The 19,003-nt window shown below is 60.3% G+C and overlaps 1 protein-coding gene across 2 annotated transcripts in view; it reads left to right on the top strand.

Annotated features, from left to right (window-relative positions):
• Cacna1a (calcium voltage-gated channel subunit alpha1 A) overlaps nt 1-19,003 on the top strand; it is a 180,676-nt gene that overhangs the window by 102,393 nt on the left and 59,280 nt on the right. Inside the window, exons 11-19 of one of the 2 annotated variants that reach the window (XM_077105758.1) lie at nt 1,027-1,236; nt 4,665-4,777; nt 6,763-6,875; nt 6,957-7,088; nt 7,304-7,376; nt 8,499-8,616; nt 9,053-9,150; nt 12,486-12,592; nt 14,149-14,952. In XM_077105758.1, the coding sequence (XP_076961873.1) occupies nt 1,027-1,236; nt 4,665-4,777; nt 6,763-6,875; nt 6,957-7,088; nt 7,304-7,376; nt 8,499-8,616; nt 9,053-9,150; nt 12,486-12,592; nt 14,149-14,952 (1,768 nt within the window). The remainder of the gene's footprint in view (nt 1-1,026; nt 1,237-4,664; nt 4,778-6,762; nt 6,876-6,956; nt 7,089-7,303; nt 7,377-8,498; nt 8,617-9,052; nt 9,151-12,485; nt 12,593-14,148; nt 14,953-19,003) is intronic. The other variant, XM_077105759.1, reaches the window with a different exon arrangement.

The following is a 19,003-nucleotide window of genomic DNA, read 5'->3' on the forward strand; positions in this document are numbered from 1 at the left end:
TTCAGCCCCTGGAGGGGAGGCAGAGGGTCAGATGGAGTGGAGGCCGCACTAGGGGAGGCTGTGCCCTGAGTCAAGCAGCAGCCCCAGGCAGACTGTGGAGGGAGGACCAGAGACGCCGGGAGACGAATCTCCACCCACACAGCCCTGGCCACCTGCCCAGCCGCCCCATTCCATGGAGGACGCCGGTCCCCAGGGGGCACAGGCCCAGCTCTCCTGTCCTCCCTCTCTCCAGCCTCACCGGGATCCATCCACCAAAGTTGGCTTCCCCTGAAACACCGCCTCCGGGGCCCAGGCGTCCCTTTATCGCCCCCTCCCGGGTTCCTGACTGTCACCTCCCCACCCACCCAGAGGGCCCCTGTGAACGCCTGAGCCATGTCAGCTCCTCCTCCAAGAACCTCCCTGGGTTCCCAGGCCTTCCTCCCCGGCTCACCTCCTCCCTCAGCCACTCCTTCCAGTGACGGCAGGCACGTGCGCCCCAGGACTTTTGCACCAGCTCTTCCCACTACCTCAGCCACAGAGGTGACTTAGGCCAACACCCCAGTCGCCCGGCCCCTCACGGTGCCTTGCTGGGGGTTTTCGGGTCACACTCCCACACTAGGGGGTCCCGGGGGCAGGATAGGTCTCAGTGGACGCTCCAGAGCACACACGTGTGCAGGTGGAAGTCGCACCCGGCTCGTCCCCGGTGACCGCTTCTGAAGTGAAAGGTCCCAGGGAGACGGGGACCCTCCCCCTCAGCTGGAGGCCTTCCAAGCTGGCACGGGGTCCTGGGCAGGGGCCCCGGACGGCCACAGGCATCAGACGCAGCCCCGAGAGGCAACAGGCTCCCGCTGGAGAGAGCCCTGGGCCTGCCTGATGTCAGCCTGTCCCCCGCTGGTGGCCTCCAGTGCCACCGTCTCAGGGGCGTGTCTAAGCTGAGCCCGGGGTCAGGGCGGTTCCCGGCCAGAGGACTTGCCGGAGGCGGTGGCTGCGCTGGCCACGCGCATGCCCAGAAATGCCCGGCCTGACCCCTGCGTTCTCTCCCCGCAGGGTCCCCCTTCGCCCGAGCCAGCATCAAAAGTGCCAAGCTAGAGAACTCGACCTTCTTCCACAAGAAGGAACGGAGGATGCGCTTCTACATCCGCCGCATGGTCAAAACTCAGGCCTTCTACTGGACTGTGCTCAGTCTGGTCGCCCTCAACACCCTGTGCGTCGCTATCGTCCACTACAACCAGCCCGAGTGGCTCTCCGACTTCCTCTGTGAGTACCGCCCGCTCCCCATTCCCTTCCTCGGGCCCTTGCCCGTCCTCCTCCCCTGGGAGCCAATGTCTGTTTCCAGTCCTCTCTGAGTCGGCCCCGCCATGGGCCGTTTCTCCAGCTGCGGTTGGCTGATGCTGTGTCAGTCCGTTTTCTGTTACTACAGCAAAGTGCCCGTGGCCGCTGACTTTATGAAGAGGAAAGGTTTATTGAGCTCACAGTTTAGGAGGCTGGAGCAGGAGGCACCTGTGTCCGTGGGGAACTGATGGGGTAGGGAGGTGGCAGTGACGGGTGTGTTGGAGCAAGTGGTCGTTCCTGCAGCCAGAAGCAGAGAGCGGGGGCACCTGGGATCCCAGGCCTTTGGAGAGCACGCCCACATTTGGCCGAGGGACCGCCCACAAGGCCCCACCTTTTAAAGGCGCAGGCCACCTCCCAATGCCACCTCACGGGCCTAAGCCTCTAACCCCCTGAGCCTTTCAGGGACACTGTGTCCACGCCACAGCACAGCCCGCCTGCTCCAGGCCCACGGCTGTCAACTGGAATCCAGGCAGAGTCGTGGGCGCTGCGGGAGGGAGTGGGGGACAGAGTGAGGCGGCAACGGGGTAGAGACAGAAGCTCACATGGAACAGTGAAGCCATTGTCCTGTTTCTCCTGCTCATGTCCGGCCCTTGGCCCCCTCTGCCCACGCCTTTGGCTCCTTGGCCACCTCCTCTCCCACCCCCTTGGCCTCCCCTCCAAGGACCGTGAGAGCACTTTGCTCTCCGTGGATCCTGCACCCTCAGGCCTGGTCCTCCTCCCTCTGCCTGGTTCCAGGGACCAGTGTGAGATGGGGTCAAAGCTGGGGGCTGGCCGGGGTGGGGAGAAGCCATAAAGATGGGGATCATTCCCCCAGGACTTAAAAAGTAAAGAGCTCTGAGGAATCAACAAGAGCGTGCCGGGCACACAAAGGGCAGGTGCCCATGGGGGGGCCCTGAGTGGGGCTCCCCAAGACCATGCGGACCCACCAGCCACCCTCCTCTGCGTCTCTCGGCTGGCCTGACTTACTTGTCACCCTCTCGTCCTGGTTCAGGACGGACGTGGGATAGCTGCCGCAGAGACAGTAGAGTCTTTGACCTAGAAAGGCCGAGGGCCTAGCCCAGGTCACCATCTCCTTGAAGCCCTCGTGGTTCCCAGTCATGACTGACCCCCCAGGACACCCCTCGGGGCCAGTTCTCTTTCCAAGAGTCCTGACCTAGTTCCAACCTTAGTAATTGTGTTTGGTCCCCCTGGAGTCTCTTGTAAATGAGGACTCTACTTCCTGTTATAACCTCCTCTGATGGTCTATTTTTAATCCCCTGTGTCCTCCCTACTAATCACCTGGCAGTCCGTCCTGGTTTAGGAACAGAGGATTGGGCTTCCTGACTGTAAAGATACTTAAATTATCCCCATTTTCCTGTTGAAATAACTGAGAATCAGAGAGGTTCAGTCACTTGTCCAAGGTCCCACAGCTAGGAAGTGATGAAGCTAGGATTTGAACCCAGGTAACTAGGTTTCAGGGTCTAAGCTGTGTCTGATGATAGATCCTGACCCTGAACACCAGGTGACCTGAATGCTCCATGCCTTCCCTGCCCCTAAGTCACCATGTGACCTTGGGCCAGTCATAACCACCATCCATATCCACCAAGGTGTCTTTAAACACAAGGCATCCTGTTCTTTATGTGCCACCAAGAAAGACAACAATCCGCCACCTACATTAGGACCTGCTGATTTTAGAAACCTCTCCACTTCAGAGATGTCAAACTCTGAGTAAAACTGTGTCTTGGAATCGATGAAGTATTTAGGTTCTCTGGGTCTCCCACTCATTGGTTCTCCGTGGAAATTGGATCTGATGGTCCAGAAAGTTCTCCCAGACCCCCTCCCCCAATACTGTGGGAGAGGAGTTCTCTCAGGCCTCCTGCAGGCGCTCTGTGTGTTTCCATGGTAACCAGGAAACAAGCATCCCAGAGGCACTGGTCCACCTCCACTGGGTCTTGGAAGGGACCTGATGTTATGGACAGATTTCCTTTTCTGCCCTTTTGATCCTAGAGACCCTGGACCCTGAAGACCCTGGAGACCTCAATCACACTGTCACCCCTTAGAGTCCTACAAATAAAGGGAAATTTCGGTGAAAAATAAGCATGAGGGACCCCGACAATCCACCCCAACCACCTACTAAAAGCAAGATTAGTAAATACTCTCGACCATTGTCTGAGCTCATGTGTGCTGCTATAATCAAATACCTGAGGTTGGGTGATTTAATAAAGATAGAAATTCATTTTCTCACAGTTCTGGAGACTGGAAGTCCAAGACCAAGGTGCTGACAGGTTGGGTTGCCTGGTGGGGCTGCCCTCTGCTTCCAGGAAGGCGCCTTGAACACTGGGCCCCCTGGGGGGGAGGAACACGGAGTCTTCACATGGCAGAAGGCAGAAAGGCAAGAGAGATGAACCGACCCATCAAACCCTTTCATGGGAGGATCTGATCCCGTTTACCGGGGCTCCATGTGACATGACCAGCCCCTGTGGGCCCACCTCTTACTTTGGTTCCTTGGGTTCCTTTGGTTCCTTCCACCTGTAGCAGCCATCAAATGATTAGCCGCATGGCCATGATGGGAAATTCTCAGAAGCGCGTTTGAGTCTCCATCTTCCCTTTCTCTAGGCTGACTCCCCCTCAGAACCCCTCCTCCTCCCTTCCTCTTGGTTAGGTGAGAACCCTGAGCAGCCCCCCAGCCCCCCAGGAGCTTCCCAACCCCAGCTTCCTACCCCACCAAGAAATCCCCCTCAGAACAGGACCTGGGATGAGCCATTGCTTTGCAGGCTAATCCACCTTGATCCTTCCCGGAGGCCTTGGCATTCCTAAATCAAAGAACAGGAGTCTTTGTCTCGATCCAGACTTTTAGATGAGCAGCTAGACGGGATTTCCAGAGGGTATCCGAGGAGCCGTGCCTGCGCAGGGTGGCCCAGGGCCGCATCCAGTGCCGACGTCAAGTCAAAACCAGGACCCCGTTATGATTTCCATTTCTTCCTCTTCCTTGGGAGCTCAGTCGGGCCAAAGTGGACGGAGCGTGATTCTTAGATACGACCCAGCGGCGTTATGGGTCCACGCCAGGCCCCTGGTTGTTGGCTAATTATCCTGTGAGGTTTTCCAAGTGGGGACATAGAAGTGTACCGAGCTCCTGGGGAACCACTAGTCAACACAAAAGCGAGGGCCTTGGCAAGGACCTGCATCCAGCCCTTCTCTGCAAACCAGAGCAGAGCTACCCGCTGGAGAGCAGCTGGACTCCCCCGAGACCAGCTGGGGTGGGGGGCACCGGTCTCTTCTCCTTCTTGCAGAAGGGAGACGGGGTCTAGAGAACAAGCCCTGGCCGGCCTTCACCCCAGACTGACCGCCTCTCCGTTTCCTCCTTCTCCCTCCAGACTATGCAGAATTCATTTTCTTAGGACTCTTTATGTCCGAAATGTTTATAAAAATGTACGGGCTTGGCACGCGGCCTTACTTCCACTCCTCCTTCAACTGCTTCGACTGCGGGGTAAGTGCTCGGCTTCTGTGGGGCCATTGCGTGCGCTCCTGTCTATAATGACCGATACCCGGAGACCTTGGTCAGCCGGGAAGAGGGAAGGTCACCTCTGCGTGTGAAAGACTGAGATGGACGCAGAAGCAATCACCCGAGCCCAGAACTCCCAGCCTCGGTCACCAGGGGGAATTATAGACCGCCTTTGGAAAACAGACGGGTGACCCAGCAGTCCCCATGGAGGACTCACCTTAGAGGAACTCACACAGGTGCCTGGAGACACCAACAAGAATGCCCCTGCAGCTGGGAACAAAAGTAGGGTCTTTCAACCTGATCAGCTCTCTGCCACTGTAACAAAATGCCTTAGGCAGTTCACTTATGAAGAGCAAAGGTTTACGGTGGCCCACAGCTTCGGAGGCTCCAGTCCATGATCAGTTGACTCTGTTGCTTTGGGGCCTGGGGAGGCAGCTCATAATGCCGGGAGCTCGTGGTGGAGCAAGGTGATTCCCTCCATGGTCCAGAAGCTGAGGGGCAAGGGAGAGGTGAGGCAGGCCCCCAGTGACCTAAAGACTTTCATTAGGCCCCACCTCTTAAAGGTCCCACCACCTTCCAGTGGCACCACCAGGCCTTGAACAGATGAGCCTTTGGAGGACCTTTAAGATCCCGACTGAAGCAGCGTTAGTGGCAAATAGTGGGCGTGCCTTCCCCAGGACGCCCCAAATCCTGCACCCAGTTCCAGTATTCTCAGGCAGCCTTAATAATTCTTAATGATTCTGAATCCAGTACTGATTTCTGCCCTATTATAGGAAACTCTATGATGTTGGAGGAAAAAACAAAATATATACAAACAAAACTACCCAAATAATGACCCAAATGTTTTAGGAATAAAACAAATATCTTTCTGTTTAAAAAAAAAAAAAAAAAAAAAGAGTCTTGGGTTCAAGTTGCCTTAGGGGTAAAGTACTTCTCCAGCGAGCATGAGGACTTGAAAGAAAACAGAGAGTGTCCCAAGTAGCTCTGTTCATATCAAGCCTGGCCCCAAGTGTCCCTCTGCAGTCGAGTGGAGAAGTTAAACAGTCACATCACTCACAGATGGTCCCTGACTTATAGTGGTGTGACGGCAATGATTCAACTTATGATGGTTTGATCTATGATTCTCTACCTCACGATGATGCAAACGTGACACTCAGTAGAAACCGCACTTCAGATTTTGAATTTTGATCTATTCTCCAGCTGGTGACGGGCCAGTGTGCTCTCACAAGGGTGGACAGCAGCAGCAACTGCAGCTCCCAGGCAGCCCCATGATTACAAGAGGAAGCAACAGATACCCTACAGCATGCTGTGTTGCTGAGCTAGGGGTTCAAGAGGCAAGGCGTATTAAATTTCAGCTGGGCACAGTCGTGCATACCTGTAATCCCAGCGACTTGGGAAGCTGAGGCAGGAGGATTGCAAGTTCAAGGCCAGCCTCAGCAACTTAACAAAGTCCTACTCAAAATAAAAATATAAAAATGGCTGGGGATGTGGCTCGTGACTAAATGCCCCACCTTAATCCCTGGTACAAAAAAAAAATGTGTTTTCTATGGCCCCAAGGAGCTACATTACCAGGTTGATCTTATGCGATACGAATTTCACATCAATTCTTTAAAAGGAGGAGGAGGTGATCAGAACGCAGGATGATGGTTGTGACCCGGGGTCCCTGGAAGCTTACGGGCGCTGCCTGGTCCTACTAGGTAGCAGTAGTGGGTGGGTGATTCAGGAGTCCTCAGGTGGGTGTGGCCTTTTTTGTTGCGGTGCTGGGGACAGAAGCAGCGCCCTGCAGACTGGGCCAGAGCCGCACCCCTGGGCCGCACCCCAGCCTTCCCACCTCCATCAACGTAAAAGGGGAAGAGAGGGCGGCCGGGACCCCAGCCCACTTGCCCTCGGGGCTGAGAGCTGGGTGCCTGCGAGTGAGCGCCTGCGGGCGCCCCAGGGTCCCCCGCGCTGAGCCCTGTCTCGGCTTCCAGGTCATCATCGGGAGCATCTTCGAGGTCATCTGGGCCGTCATCAAACCCGGCACCTCATTTGGAATCAGCGTGTTGCGAGCTCTCAGGTTACTGCGCATTTTCAAAGTCACCAAGTAAGTCTTGGGGACTTGGGGGCCTTCCTCCGGGCGGGGCCAGGGTCGTGGCCGGCGCTGAGCCCTCCCCGCCGTGGGCAGGTACTGGGCGTCGCTCCGGAACCTGGTGGTCTCCCTGCTCAACTCCATGAAGTCCATCATCAGCCTGCTCTTCCTGCTCTTCCTCTTCATCGTCGTCTTCGCGCTCCTGGGGATGCAGCTCTTCGGCGGCCAGTGAGTGCCCAGCGTCCCCGGCCAGTCCCTGGGGTCCCCGCTGCAGGGCGCCCCGCCCCAGGGCGCTGCCCTCTTTGCACCCCGAGGCCCCCAGACGTCACCCGGGAGGACGGGGTTGTGGGTACCACCCGTCCTGGGGCGTTGCCTTGGAAACCAGACTTGAGGAGCCCTGCGGGGGCGGGTGGGGCTCACGGGAAACTGTGTCGTCCCCACAGGTTCAATTTCGATGAAGGGACGCCGCCCACCAACTTTGACACCTTTCCGGCAGCAATAATGACCGTGTTTCAGGTATGACCTTGGCGGGGCAGGGCGACACCTCTTAGTGTCGGATTGGGGCACCTGGACTTCCGGGGCTTCCCCGGGACCCCCAGGCCTTTCCCCGTGGATTCTTTCTCTGGGAGGGACGGCGAGTGTGTAGAGAGGGGACCCATCCTTCCCTCTAAATGAGGCCCAGACAGGGTTTGGAGAGGACTGGGCCGCTGCCGGGAAGTGCTGAGCCCTGGCCCGGGTTTTTTGGCACCGGGCACCCGCAGGTGTCTCTAGCTGAGGTCCCACCTGGGGGCCTGCAGTACAGTGCAGGGGGCGGACCCCAGGGCCATGCCCTGCCTCCGAGCTGCACCTGGCCCCACATCGGTCCTCGACACCTGGCACCCCCACTCAGCACCACGCACGGAGGGATCTAGGGGGATGTTAAAGCGGGTCTTGCCGGGCGCGGTGACCACGCCCGTAATCCCAGCAGCTCAGGAGGCTGAGGCAGGAGGATTGAGAGTTCAATGCCAGCCTCAGCAGATTAGCGACACCCTGAGACCCTGTCTCTATATGAAAAATAGAGAGGGGCTGGGATGTGGCTCCGAAGCTAAGCACCCCTAGGTTCAACCCCTGGTATAAAAAATGTCTGGCCACGTCTGCTGAGCCGCAGAGCCTGGGCGGCGTCCATTTGGGGCTCCCGGTCCAGAGGCTGCGGGCGTGGCCGGGGCGTGCTCCTGGCGAGGCTGTGACTTGCAGATGCCCCCCACAGCTACCACCACTCTGGTAGCTGAGCCCAGGCCCCTCTTTCTCCTCTTGCGAGGGCACTGATCCCCCATGAGGGCTCATGACCCCACCTGGCCCCAGTGACACCCCCCAGTTCCTTCTGCCAGCACCACACGGGGACAGGGGCTTCCACAGAGGAACCCGGAAGGACACAGTTCAACTGGGGCGAATCCCCTTCCCACGAGGGAAGACCCTGGTGGCCGGGCGTGTGGCCCCGCCGGGCTCCTCGGCCCCGAAGCCGCGCGGGGGCCCTGGCACTCTCGGAGCCACGGAGCTGGTCTGCCCGGCGGGCGGGACAGTGGCCTCGGGACTGTGGCCTCGGGGTCGTGGCCTCGCCCGCTGCTGAGGCCGCCTCTGCCCTCCGCCCTCGGGCTGCAGATCCTGACGGGCGAGGACTGGAACGAGGTCATGTACGACGGCATCAAGTCGCAGGGCGGTGTGCAGGGCGGCATGGTGTTCTCCATCTACTTCATCGTGCTCACGCTCTTCGGGAACTGTATCCTGGCTCAGGGCGGCGGGCTGGAGGGCGGGGCGGGGGCGGGGCTGGAGGGCGGGGCGGGGCTGGAGGGCGGGGCGGGGCTGGAGGGCGGGGCGGGGCTGGAGGGCGGGGCGGGGCTGGAGGGCGGGGCGGGGCTGGAGGGCGGGGCGTGGCTGGAGGGCGGGGCGTGGCTGGAGGGCGGGGCGGGGCTGGAGGGCGGGGCGGGGCTGGAGGGCGGGGCGGGGCGGAGGGGGCGGGGCGGGGCTGGAGGGCGGGGCGGAGGGGGCGGGGCGGGGCTGGCGGGTGGGGCGGGGGAGGGTGCTGGAGGGTTAGGGTCTGGGTCAGGGTCTGGTTGGGGGCGGGTGCTGGAGGGTCGGGTCCGGGAGGGGTCGGGCAGCCGGAGCCTGGTCCCTGTGCTGTCCCTCCGCGGCCGCTTTCCCTGACTCGGCGGCAGACACCCTCCTGAACGTGTTCTTGGCCATCGCTGTGGACAACCTGGCCAACGCCCAGGAGCTCACCAAGGTCTGTAGGGACGTGTGTCTGGCAGAGGCAGCACCTGTGGGCGCCAGATCAGAAGGTGGGAGCGGGAGGGACCTGGGGGCCGGGTCACCAGGCGGGGAGAGCTGGCCTCCCACTCCTCTGGGGCGCTGAGCCTCCACCAGCCGGTTCCGCAGCAGAGCGCAGCGAGGCCCGCGGCCAGGAGGCTGCAGGAAGCAGATGGCCAGCGCCACCCGGGGCCCGTGAAGGGACCAGGCAGGGCTCCCAAGGAAGGGGACAGTGCCAGGCCCGGGGCACCATCACTGCCCAGAACAGTCAAGTTGCTGGACCTGAGGGAAAGGGGCTCCGTAGATCCTGTGGCCTTAGGGGACCCAGAGCCTTGGCCAGCACAGATGGTAGCCAGTAAGCAGCTCCCGCCTCTTTCCCCCACTGGCCTCTTGCTGGACCTGCTAGTGGCCACTTGCAAGCCACCGTGGAGGCTGAGTGTATGGTAAACAGGTCAGCTAGCAAGTAGCCTGCACAGGACCCTGGAGCTCCACTGGGTCCCCCCAGGTGTGGGAGCTGGCGGGGGACACTCTCTGGACTTCCTTGTGAGGATAGCAGTGACCACATGATGCTTGTGGAACCAGCGCTACTGTGGCCTCCCTCGAGTGGAGGAGGAATCTGAGGCTCAGGCAGGACCACTGGCCCCATGGCAGGATCTCATCAGCCACAGCCAAGAATCACACGACCCACGTCAGGCTCTCTGCTAAGCTCCCGTCACACAGTGAGCCTTCAGGGAAGGCAGCCTCCCCTGCACGTGAGCCTCCCTAGCACGTGACGAAAATCAAAATACCAACAACCACAGAAAACGTAAAGGCCCTTCTGTGCTGGGAGAGAGGTCCTGCTCCGAGTTGCCCACGGGAGAGGACACAGGGCATGCACAAGCCTGTAATCCCAGGTACTTGGGAGGCTAAGGCAGGAGGATCCTAAGTTTGAGGCCAGCCTCAGGAACTTAGCAAGGCCCTCTCTCAAAATAAAAAGGGCTGGGGGTGTAGCTCAGGCAGAGGGCAGTGCCCCGGGTTCAACCCACAGCACACACAGAGCAGGGAGGGTTGTGTCTACTTCACAGATGAAGAAACTGAGTCCCTGAGAGGTTACGTGACTTTGCCACACACTAGGACCTGAAAGAGCAGAAACGTGGCCCTTCAGAGATCACAGAGGAGGAAATAGAGCCAGAGAGAAATGGGGGGTCGGGGGAAGAACCATCACACCAGTGCTGACTCGTGGTCAGTGATGTTAAGTTACCCAGATAAAAATTGGTGACACAAGCCCCTTAGGGAACATTGGACTCCCTGAAAGTCCTCAGGTGGACCCAGGAAGGCCCCACTGCTTTCAGTAACACAATTCATGTCCCTGGAATGACCCATGAGCAGGACTTCCAAAAACAGTTGTACAGGTTGCATACTGCACAAGGAAACAAGAGCACAGGCAGGGCTGGAGTCTGTCCTGCCTCTCCATGGGTGGTGCATCAGCCCAGGAGAAGGAACGACAGAGAAGGGTAAGAGCTGGCCACGGGTCCAAACTAGGCCTGAGGGGGATCAAAGCTCAGTGGCACGTGCAGGGTCTTCCTGCCGGGAGCCTCCCTCCGCCCACAGGGCCGTCCCCAGGGCGTGAGGTGTTCAGGACACCAAACCAAACCCAGCAGACCCTGCCAACCCTCCATCTGTCAGCCCTGGCGGGAGGGAGGGACGGTTTCCAGGACCCACCTCTGACGGGGAGGAGCGGAAGTCCCCACCGTCCCCAGCTCCCGGCCAGGAGCCCGGTCACCTGGAGCCGGTCCAGCCCTGAGCTCATCCCAGAGCTCCTGCTCAGGGGCCAGCATCCAGGAGGGGGGACGGGAGGCAGGGAGGCAGGGAGGCCTGGGCCTCCGCGGCCCCCCTTCCCTTCCGTTTCTCCACCAGGGATTCCTGGGCACCCCGTGAGCGCGGTACCCGTGGGGCCTCAGTGTGTTCCCAGTCTCACTTAGTCCCCGCGGAAACAAGTTCTCTGAGCCCCACTTCATCACTCATTCAGTGAGCACATATTGAGCACCTACTGTGAGCAAAGCCCTAGTCTAGAGCCAGGAACACAGCAGCGGACAAAACAGGCAAGAAACCCAGCCCTTTTGGAGCAGGGATTCGAGCTGGGGAGACCAACGAGAAACAGATCAGTGCACAGAAATGCGCGGCTTGTCCGATGGTGCGAAGCGCTAAGGGGAAAAGTGAAGTAGGAACGTGAGCGAGAGTTGGAATTTTAGATAAGGAATGTGAGGCACAGAGAGGCTTAGAGATTCCCCCAAGGCACACAGCAATTAGTAGCAAAGCTGGGATTTGAACGCAGGCTACCTGGATCTGGAACCCTTGCTGTTGGCCACTGTGTATTGGCTGCTTGAACTTGAACTCACTCACCTGGGAGCTTGTTGGGAGCACAGTTCCAAGGCCGAGACCTGGTTCTGTGGAAACTTCCAGGGGCCTAGGGATCTAGTATTTTGGAGCAGTCGTCAGGTGCCCAGTTCCAAGGAAAGCTGGGCATGGAGCCAGGAGGCGCCTCCTGACCTGCCCATTTCCGAGGTGCTTGTTCCTCGCTTCAGATTGAGGGTGCCAGGAGGCGCCCTCTGAGCCGCCTGCTGTCCTGACCAGCGGGTTTGTTTCTGGACGTTGGTTTTTCTCTTTCTTTGTTCGAGGGGGCCTGGGGGGGCACTGAGGACTGAACTCAGGGGCCCTCGACCACAGAGCCACCTTCCCGGCCCTACTTCATACTTTATTTAGAGACAGGGTCTCACTGAGTTGCTTAGCGCCTCACTTTTTGCTGAGGCTGGCTTGGCGATCCTCCTGCCTCAGCCTCCGGCCGCGGGGACGACGGACGTGCCCATCACACTGAGCCCCCTCCCCCCCCCCACTGACGGCTGAAGGGTCAAAAGTCCCAAAGCGCCCCTTCCTGTGTGTATTCCAGCACGCCTGCGTCCTGCCCCTCTCTGGCCGGCCTTCAGGCAGCCGGACAGTGGCCGCAACCTGGCTTGGCATTCTGGGGCTATTGGTGGGGCCTGGGGAAGCCACTTTCCTGCACCGGGCTCCGCTAGGTGTTCTGGGGACATGGCCCAGAGTCGATGTGGCTTGGGGACAGGGGCCTGTGAGGCAGGAGAGAGGGCGAGTCCTTCCGCGGGCTGCCCCTGGCTGGGTCAGAACAGGCTTGGTGGCCCCGGGGGCCGCTGGGCATGAAGCGGGTGGAGCGCACCTCACCAGCCGCCGCCCTTACAGTGGGGACCCCGGCTCTGCATGGCCGACCCCCAGGCCAAGCCCCCAGCCTGCTCTTCAGTGCTCAGACACCACCGAGGGTGGGCTTGTGAGGAGACCCCGTGTTCCCTCCAGGACGAACAAGAGGAGGAGGAAGCCGCCAACCAGAAGCTGGCGCTGCAGAAGGCCAAGGAGGTGGCGGAAGTGAGCCCCCTGTCGGCGGCCAACATGTCCATAGCTGTGTAAGTCGGGGGTGGGCTGTCCCTAACCACTGGACGGACGACGTTCCCCGCTCCCACCCGCGTCCTCTCACTTCGGCTGTGCTGGTGTTTAATGAGCACCGACCTTGGCCCGGAACTGCTGGGACTGGGGGGGTGGGGGACGGCCTTGGCAAGGTTGGAAAGCCCCACTTGGGTAGCTCTCAAGTCAGTGGGCGATGACAAGATCACAGAAGTAGAGAACAAAAGATGGAGAGGGGAGAGGGGAGGGCGGAAGTGCAGAGGGTGGTGCTGCTGGGGGCTGCTGAGGATGGCCCGGGGCCTGGCGTGTGCGGGGGAGGATGCTCTCTGCCACTGAGTAGCACCCCCAGCCCAGAGCTGTGCTTTCAAACTCACGCAAGGCCCCCCCTGGAAGGTGGCAAGACCTGAGGGAGGTGAGGAAGGAGCCGGGAGGTGTGGGGAAATGCATCCCAAGCAGAGGGACTGGTATATGCAAAGGCCTGGTGTGTTCAGGGGATATGAAGGAGGCTGGTGTGCCTGGAACCGAGTGAGCAGAAAGGGGACTGTGGAGGGAGAGACAAGGACAAGGAGGTGACGAGCAGGTCATGCAGGGCCTTGGGGGCCACGGGGAGGACTTGGGTTTTGCATCATCGGCCAAGGAGCAGAGGAGGGTCAGGACCTGACTCAAGTGCTCACGGGTGCCCTCTGGCCACTGTGAGGAAATGGACTGTGAAGGTGAGGCAGGGAGGTGGCCCAGCACGCCAGGTTGAGGGCACCAGCCTGTCCTTGCAAAGGAGACGGGGACTGGTCCAAGATGGGGCCGAGGAGGTATGGATGTAGCAGGACCCTGGACAGATTCTGAAGGTCCATGGAGCAGACAGTTCGCTGGGGTCAGGGACAAGGCAGTGAGGAACCAGAGACCTTGGATAAAGAGAGCTGAGGACACAGTGCTCTGAGCTGTACCTTTGCGGGTGGGGTGGGGGACTCAGGGGGTCTCATGCTGCAGAGCGCTGCATTCTGGGACTAGGAGGAGGGGGCAGCTTTTCCAAACTAAGAGGTGGTGGCTGCAGGAGGGGAGCCCAGGGAGGCGCATGCGCGGTAGGTGAGGTTAGGGATGGTCCCTATAACACCATCGATGCCATGCAGCCCCAGGAAGGCTCCGAGGGCCCCAAAGGGACCCCAGCCCCCGACACTGCCCACCCTGGCTGTCCTGGTTCCTTTCTGTGACCCCAGACTCCCATTCAGGCCACGCGGGCACTGGGGGCTGTGGAACCTGCGCCAGGCCCACGTCCACCGCCCTGGCCTCCAAGGCCATCTCTGAGGCCATTTCGATGCTCAAAGCCATCCCAGAGGTTCCCGCGCTGCCATTGGCGGCAGAGTAGACAGTAGGACCCTCGGCCAGGCTGACAGGCCCGCCTCGGGCCCAGGTACCTGGGAGGTCACCTGGGAGGTCACCCGGGACACCGGCTCGGCCGCCCCCACGGGCCAGGCTGAGCGTGCGGACCCGGGTGGGCGCGGCCGCGCCAGGGGAGCGACCGCGGGGCGCGGACTCCAGGGCGCCGACCGGCCTTGCGTTGCAGGAAGGAGCAGCAGAGGAACCAGAAGGCGGCGCGCTCCGTGTGGGAGCAGCGCACGAGCGAGATGCGCAAGCAGAACCTGCTGGCCAGCCGCGAGGCGCTCTACCCCGGCCTGGACCCCGACGAGCGCTGGAAGGCGTCCTACGCGCGCCACCTGCGGCCCGACGTGAAGACGCACCTGGACCGGCCGCTGGTGGTGGACCCGCAGGAGAACCGCAACAACAACACCAACAAGAGCCGCGCCGCCGAGCCCGCCGTCGAGCCGCGCCTGGGCCCGCCGCGCGCCGACGACCTGCTGCGCAAGCAGGCGCGCTACCACGAGCGCGAGCGCGCGCGCGACCCCGCCGGCCCCGACGCGCGCAGGCCCTGGGCCGGCGGCCAGGAGGAGCCGAGCCGCGAGGGCCCCTACGGCCGCGAGTCGGACCACCCGCCCCGCGAGGGCGGCCCCGAGCAGCCCGGCTTCTGGGAGGCCGAGGCCGAGCGGCCCAAGGCCGGGGACGCGCACCGCAGGCACGCGCACCGCCAGGCCGCGCCCAGGGACAGCCGCAGCGGGTCGCCGCGCACCGGTGCCGACGGGGAACCGCGCCGGCACCGCGTGCACCGCAGGCCCGGGGACGAGGCGGCGGACGATAAGGCCGAGCGCCGGACGCGCCACCGCGAGGGCAGCCGGCCCGCCCGCGGCGGAGAGGGCGAGGGCGAGGGCCCCGACGGGGGCGAGCGCAGGAGGCGACACCGGCACGGCCCTCCCGCCACCTACGACGCGGACACGCGGAGGGACGACAAGGAGCGCCGGCACCGGCGGAGGAAGTAAGTGGGGTACAGCCTTGTCCCAGCCCCGGTTCACAGAGGGGAGACGGACGAGGCGAAGGGCAGCGCCCCACGGGCAGCCTGGAGCCCAGGGGACCGAAACCAGAGGCCCGCGGGGACCGTCCACCTGGCACATCAGGCAGCCCTGGGAGGACGGCACCCCGCAGAAGAGCTCTCCTCCAGCTCTCCCTGTGCTGCTGCTGGTGGCCCTAAGTGACCTCGCACCTGTCTTCCCACCTGGGAAACGGGCCCAGCGGGTGGAATGGGGCCATTGCCAGGGATAAATGTGGTGAAGGCCACAGAGCCTGGAAGGGCCCGGGGCGTAGTAAGTGCTCAGTGAAATCAGACCGTTCCCCAGCTCACCGAGTCTCGCCTACCTGGTGTGTTCCAGGAGCGTGGGAGGCTCTTGGGGGCCCCAGAGTTGAAGGGGCAGCAGGGTACCAGGCTCTTGGGCAGGTCCCCAGGCCAGGGCTTACCGGTCAGGGACCGTGTCCCCTTTCCTTAAGAGTACTCAAGGTGACTCTGCACAAAGGGACCTAATGGCTTCAAGGGGTGTGGACATTGTTCCATTATAAACCAGGGTCCCCTCAGTCCCCCCTTATGTGACCAGTGGGGCTCCAGGTTGATTGGCTTAGTGGTGTGGGTCAGTGATTCTGCTTTGTGGTATCCAAATGAGGCGGCAGTTCTTAAACTTGACCGCGTGTGTGTGTGTGTGTGTGTGTGTGAGAGAGAGAGAGAGAGAGAGAGACCCGGAATCTTGTTAAAACTCAGGTTCTAATTCAGGACTTGGTCCTCCGGGGAGCCTGAGATTCTGCCTTTCTGAGCAGTTCCCAGGTGGGAACTGTCCAGGGACCACACTTGAGCGCAGGATTCTGGGGACGCAGTGACATGGTTCTGGTGGCTGCTGGGACATGATTGCACAGGCGCAGGCTGACGACCTGGGGTTGTGGATACCTCAGAGCCCAGAAAGGGAGGCGCTAACGGTGTCGCGGTGTTCTAGACCGCGGCTGCATCCTGGTGAGGTTCCAGAGCAGCAGAGGCCAGGCCTCCTCCATCGTCCAGGGGCTGCATTCAGAAAAATGCTGTGCACACTGAAAACACGCAAAGAGTATTTTCTGAGTTTGGTCAAAACCAAGTCGGCTCAAAATGGAAGGTTCCGATGATCGCAAGCCGCATTTTCCACTTGCGTGAGAGAGGGTAGGGAGTCGCCAAGGAGAAAGGACATGGTCTTCCTGGGTGGCACCGTCCTGCACGGGGCGGGGCCTGTGGCTCACCTACTCCCCTTCTCCAGATGCCCACACGCCCCTCGACCCGACGCCCTCGGTCTCCGTATTTCCTCAACACCCTCCTGAAACCACCCTGGGGCATTGTTCCTCCTAGCTTTCCCCACTGGCTGATGGAGCCTTCCAGCGTTTGCTAAGTGCCTACTGTATGCTAAGCTCATGCTGTGAGTTCCCTCAAATAGAGACAGATGGGGGGCACATGGTGGGGGACGTGGTCTCATCACAAAATGCCTGAGACCGGCTCAGTGATAAAGATAAGAAGTTTATTTGGCTCACAGTTCTGGAGGCTGGGAGGCCCAGGAGCCTGGTGCCGGCCTCTGGTGAGGCCTTCCTGCTGCATCTGGACGCGGCAGAGGCACCACACAGTGAGACAGTGAGCGCCCAAGCCCAGGTCTCTCTCCCCCTTCTCAGAAAGCACAGATGCCCCTCCCTCATGGCCTCCTCTAGTCTGAATCGCCTACCAGAGGCTCTGCCTCCAAAGACCATGCGCATAGGACTTTGGGAATTAAGATTCTGGGGAAGCTGTCAAACCACAGTAGAGGCACCCTGGGAAATAGGACCAAGGAGCTGCTCCCCGTCTGGGGTCGGTCTCAGGTCAGGTTTCTAAGAAGAGCAACTTCAGGAGGAGTAGAGCAGTGTATGCCAAGGTCCTGTGGTCAATCAGAAGGCAGACAGTTTGCAGGACCAGGAGGTGAAGAGACGCGGGTGGCTAAGAGATCCAAGGGACATGCAGTGGGTCAACAGGGCCCTTTGGAAGGCCACCAAAGGAATCTGAGGTAGACTGAAGTATTCAGCACAGGACTCCCTCTGTAGTCGGGATAACGAACACTCATCACTCTACTGTGACTATCATTATCGTCGTTGTCATTGTCTCTGCTCTGATGGAAGGAGCAGAAGGACAGGCACAGAAGGACAGTCCCCAGCAATGAGCCAGAAAGACAGTTGACGTTGAAGACGACCGGGACAGCACAGTGTGGTTGGTGGTGAAGGCAAAGGTGCGAAGCCAGAGGTCACACCCCTGCCCACCACGCCCTGGCTGTGTGACTGCAGGATGTCACTTCACCTCCCTGGGCCCGTGTCCTTCCTGGGGGTGAAGTGATGGGTCCATGGACACAATGTGCCTGTGGCCAGCGCTCGTGAGCCGTAGCTGCTGTGAGCACAGATGATGTTGTGATCAAGGTCATCACCTCCGATGCCCTCAGGGCAGAGGCCCCAGGTCCCCCCACACCAAACCCGCAGGCGCTCAGATCCCTCATAGAAAACGCTGCCCTGAAAGCCGGGCGCGGTGGCACATGCTGGCAATGCCAGCGGCTCAGGAGGCTGAGGCAGGAGGATGGCGAGTTCAGGGTCAGACTCCGCAGGTTAGCCGCTCAGCGAGGCCCTGCCTCTGGTAAAATACAGGAAAGGGGCTGGGGATGTGGCTCAGTGGCTAGGCACTCCCGGGGTCCAATCCCCAGTACCCCCACCAAAAAAAAAAAAAAAAAAGAAAAGAAAATGGTGTAGTCGTCTTCATTTCCAGATGACTTAGAACACCCCGCCAACAGCCACGTAAAGTCGTCACACTGCATCGTTTGGGAGTGACAAGAGACAGAAGTCCGTACTGCTCAATGCAGACTCGGTTTTAAAATATTTTAAATATGAAGTTGATTGTCAAAGGGCCAGTTGTCCTCAAGAACGGGGAGCTATTGCCAGGAGAGGGGCGCACCCCTGTCATCCCGGCTACTCGGGAGGCTGAAGCAGGAGGATGGCAAGTTCAAGGCCAGCCTCAGCGACCTAGCAAGACCCTGTTTCAAATAAATGAAATAAAAAGGACTGAGGGTGTGGCTGGGTGGCAAGGCGCCCCTGAATTCAGTCCCCAGTGCTGCGGACACAAAGAAACTGTCAGCTGCTTCAGCAGCAGTAGGGAGCACCAGGAAGTGCTGACTGTTATCCTTCACACTCTCAGCACACAGGTTGAGGACCTGAGCGCCGTGGCCTGAGCGTCCCCACTCCAGTTCCCCGTTCTTGCAGAGGGAACTGGCTTTTCCCAGGAGCAGCCGGCCACCAGCCTAGGGGAGCAGGATGGAGATCCAGCCTCCCATGGCCCAGGGCCTCACCCCTCCCCAGAGGAGGCAGTAGCCCCCACCTCCACCAGGGCCTCAGTGGACCCCGTGGGAACCAGACAGTCACACTAGGTCCCTTATTAATAGACACTGCAAATGCTGAGGCCAGCAGAGAAGCAGGTTAGTCATTTGGCTGGTTTAAAAAAAATACAAAGTCATAATTTAGCTCGCTGGAAATAAACGCTCAGGAAAGCACATTTTGCTTTTTTTTTTTTTTTTTGGTCCCAGGGATTGAACTCAGGGGCCCTTGACCAGCGAGCCCCATCCCCAGCCCTATTTTGCCTTTTATTTAGAGACAGGGTCTCTGAGTTGCTTAGGGCCTCACCGAGGCTGAGACTGGCTTTGAACTTGAGACCCTCCTGCCTCAGCCTCCCCAGCCTCCAGGATCATGGGTGCGAGCCACTGTGCCCAGGTTGGCCCCACCCTCTGGACTCCAGCCATCCTCCTGCCTCAGCCTCCTGAGTAGCGGGGGCTGCAGCCGGGGCCACCATACCGTATCTGGCTGATTCAAGCATTATTAAGGGGGGGGAGTCAAAGACGGGGCATTAACCTAATTAATTTGCAGACATAAAATAATAAGCAGTTTCTGGTCTCTGGGGGATGATGCCGCGGCCCGAGCCTCCCCTGTTCCCTGCCTCATCCTGAGGCCCTGTCCCAGCCACTCCC

The sequence above is a fragment of the Callospermophilus lateralis genome, chromosome 1 (assembly GCF_048772815.1).
Source record: "Callospermophilus lateralis isolate mCalLat2 chromosome 1, mCalLat2.hap1, whole genome shotgun sequence".
Lineage (NCBI taxonomy): Eukaryota > Metazoa > Chordata > Mammalia > Rodentia > Sciuridae > Callospermophilus > Callospermophilus lateralis.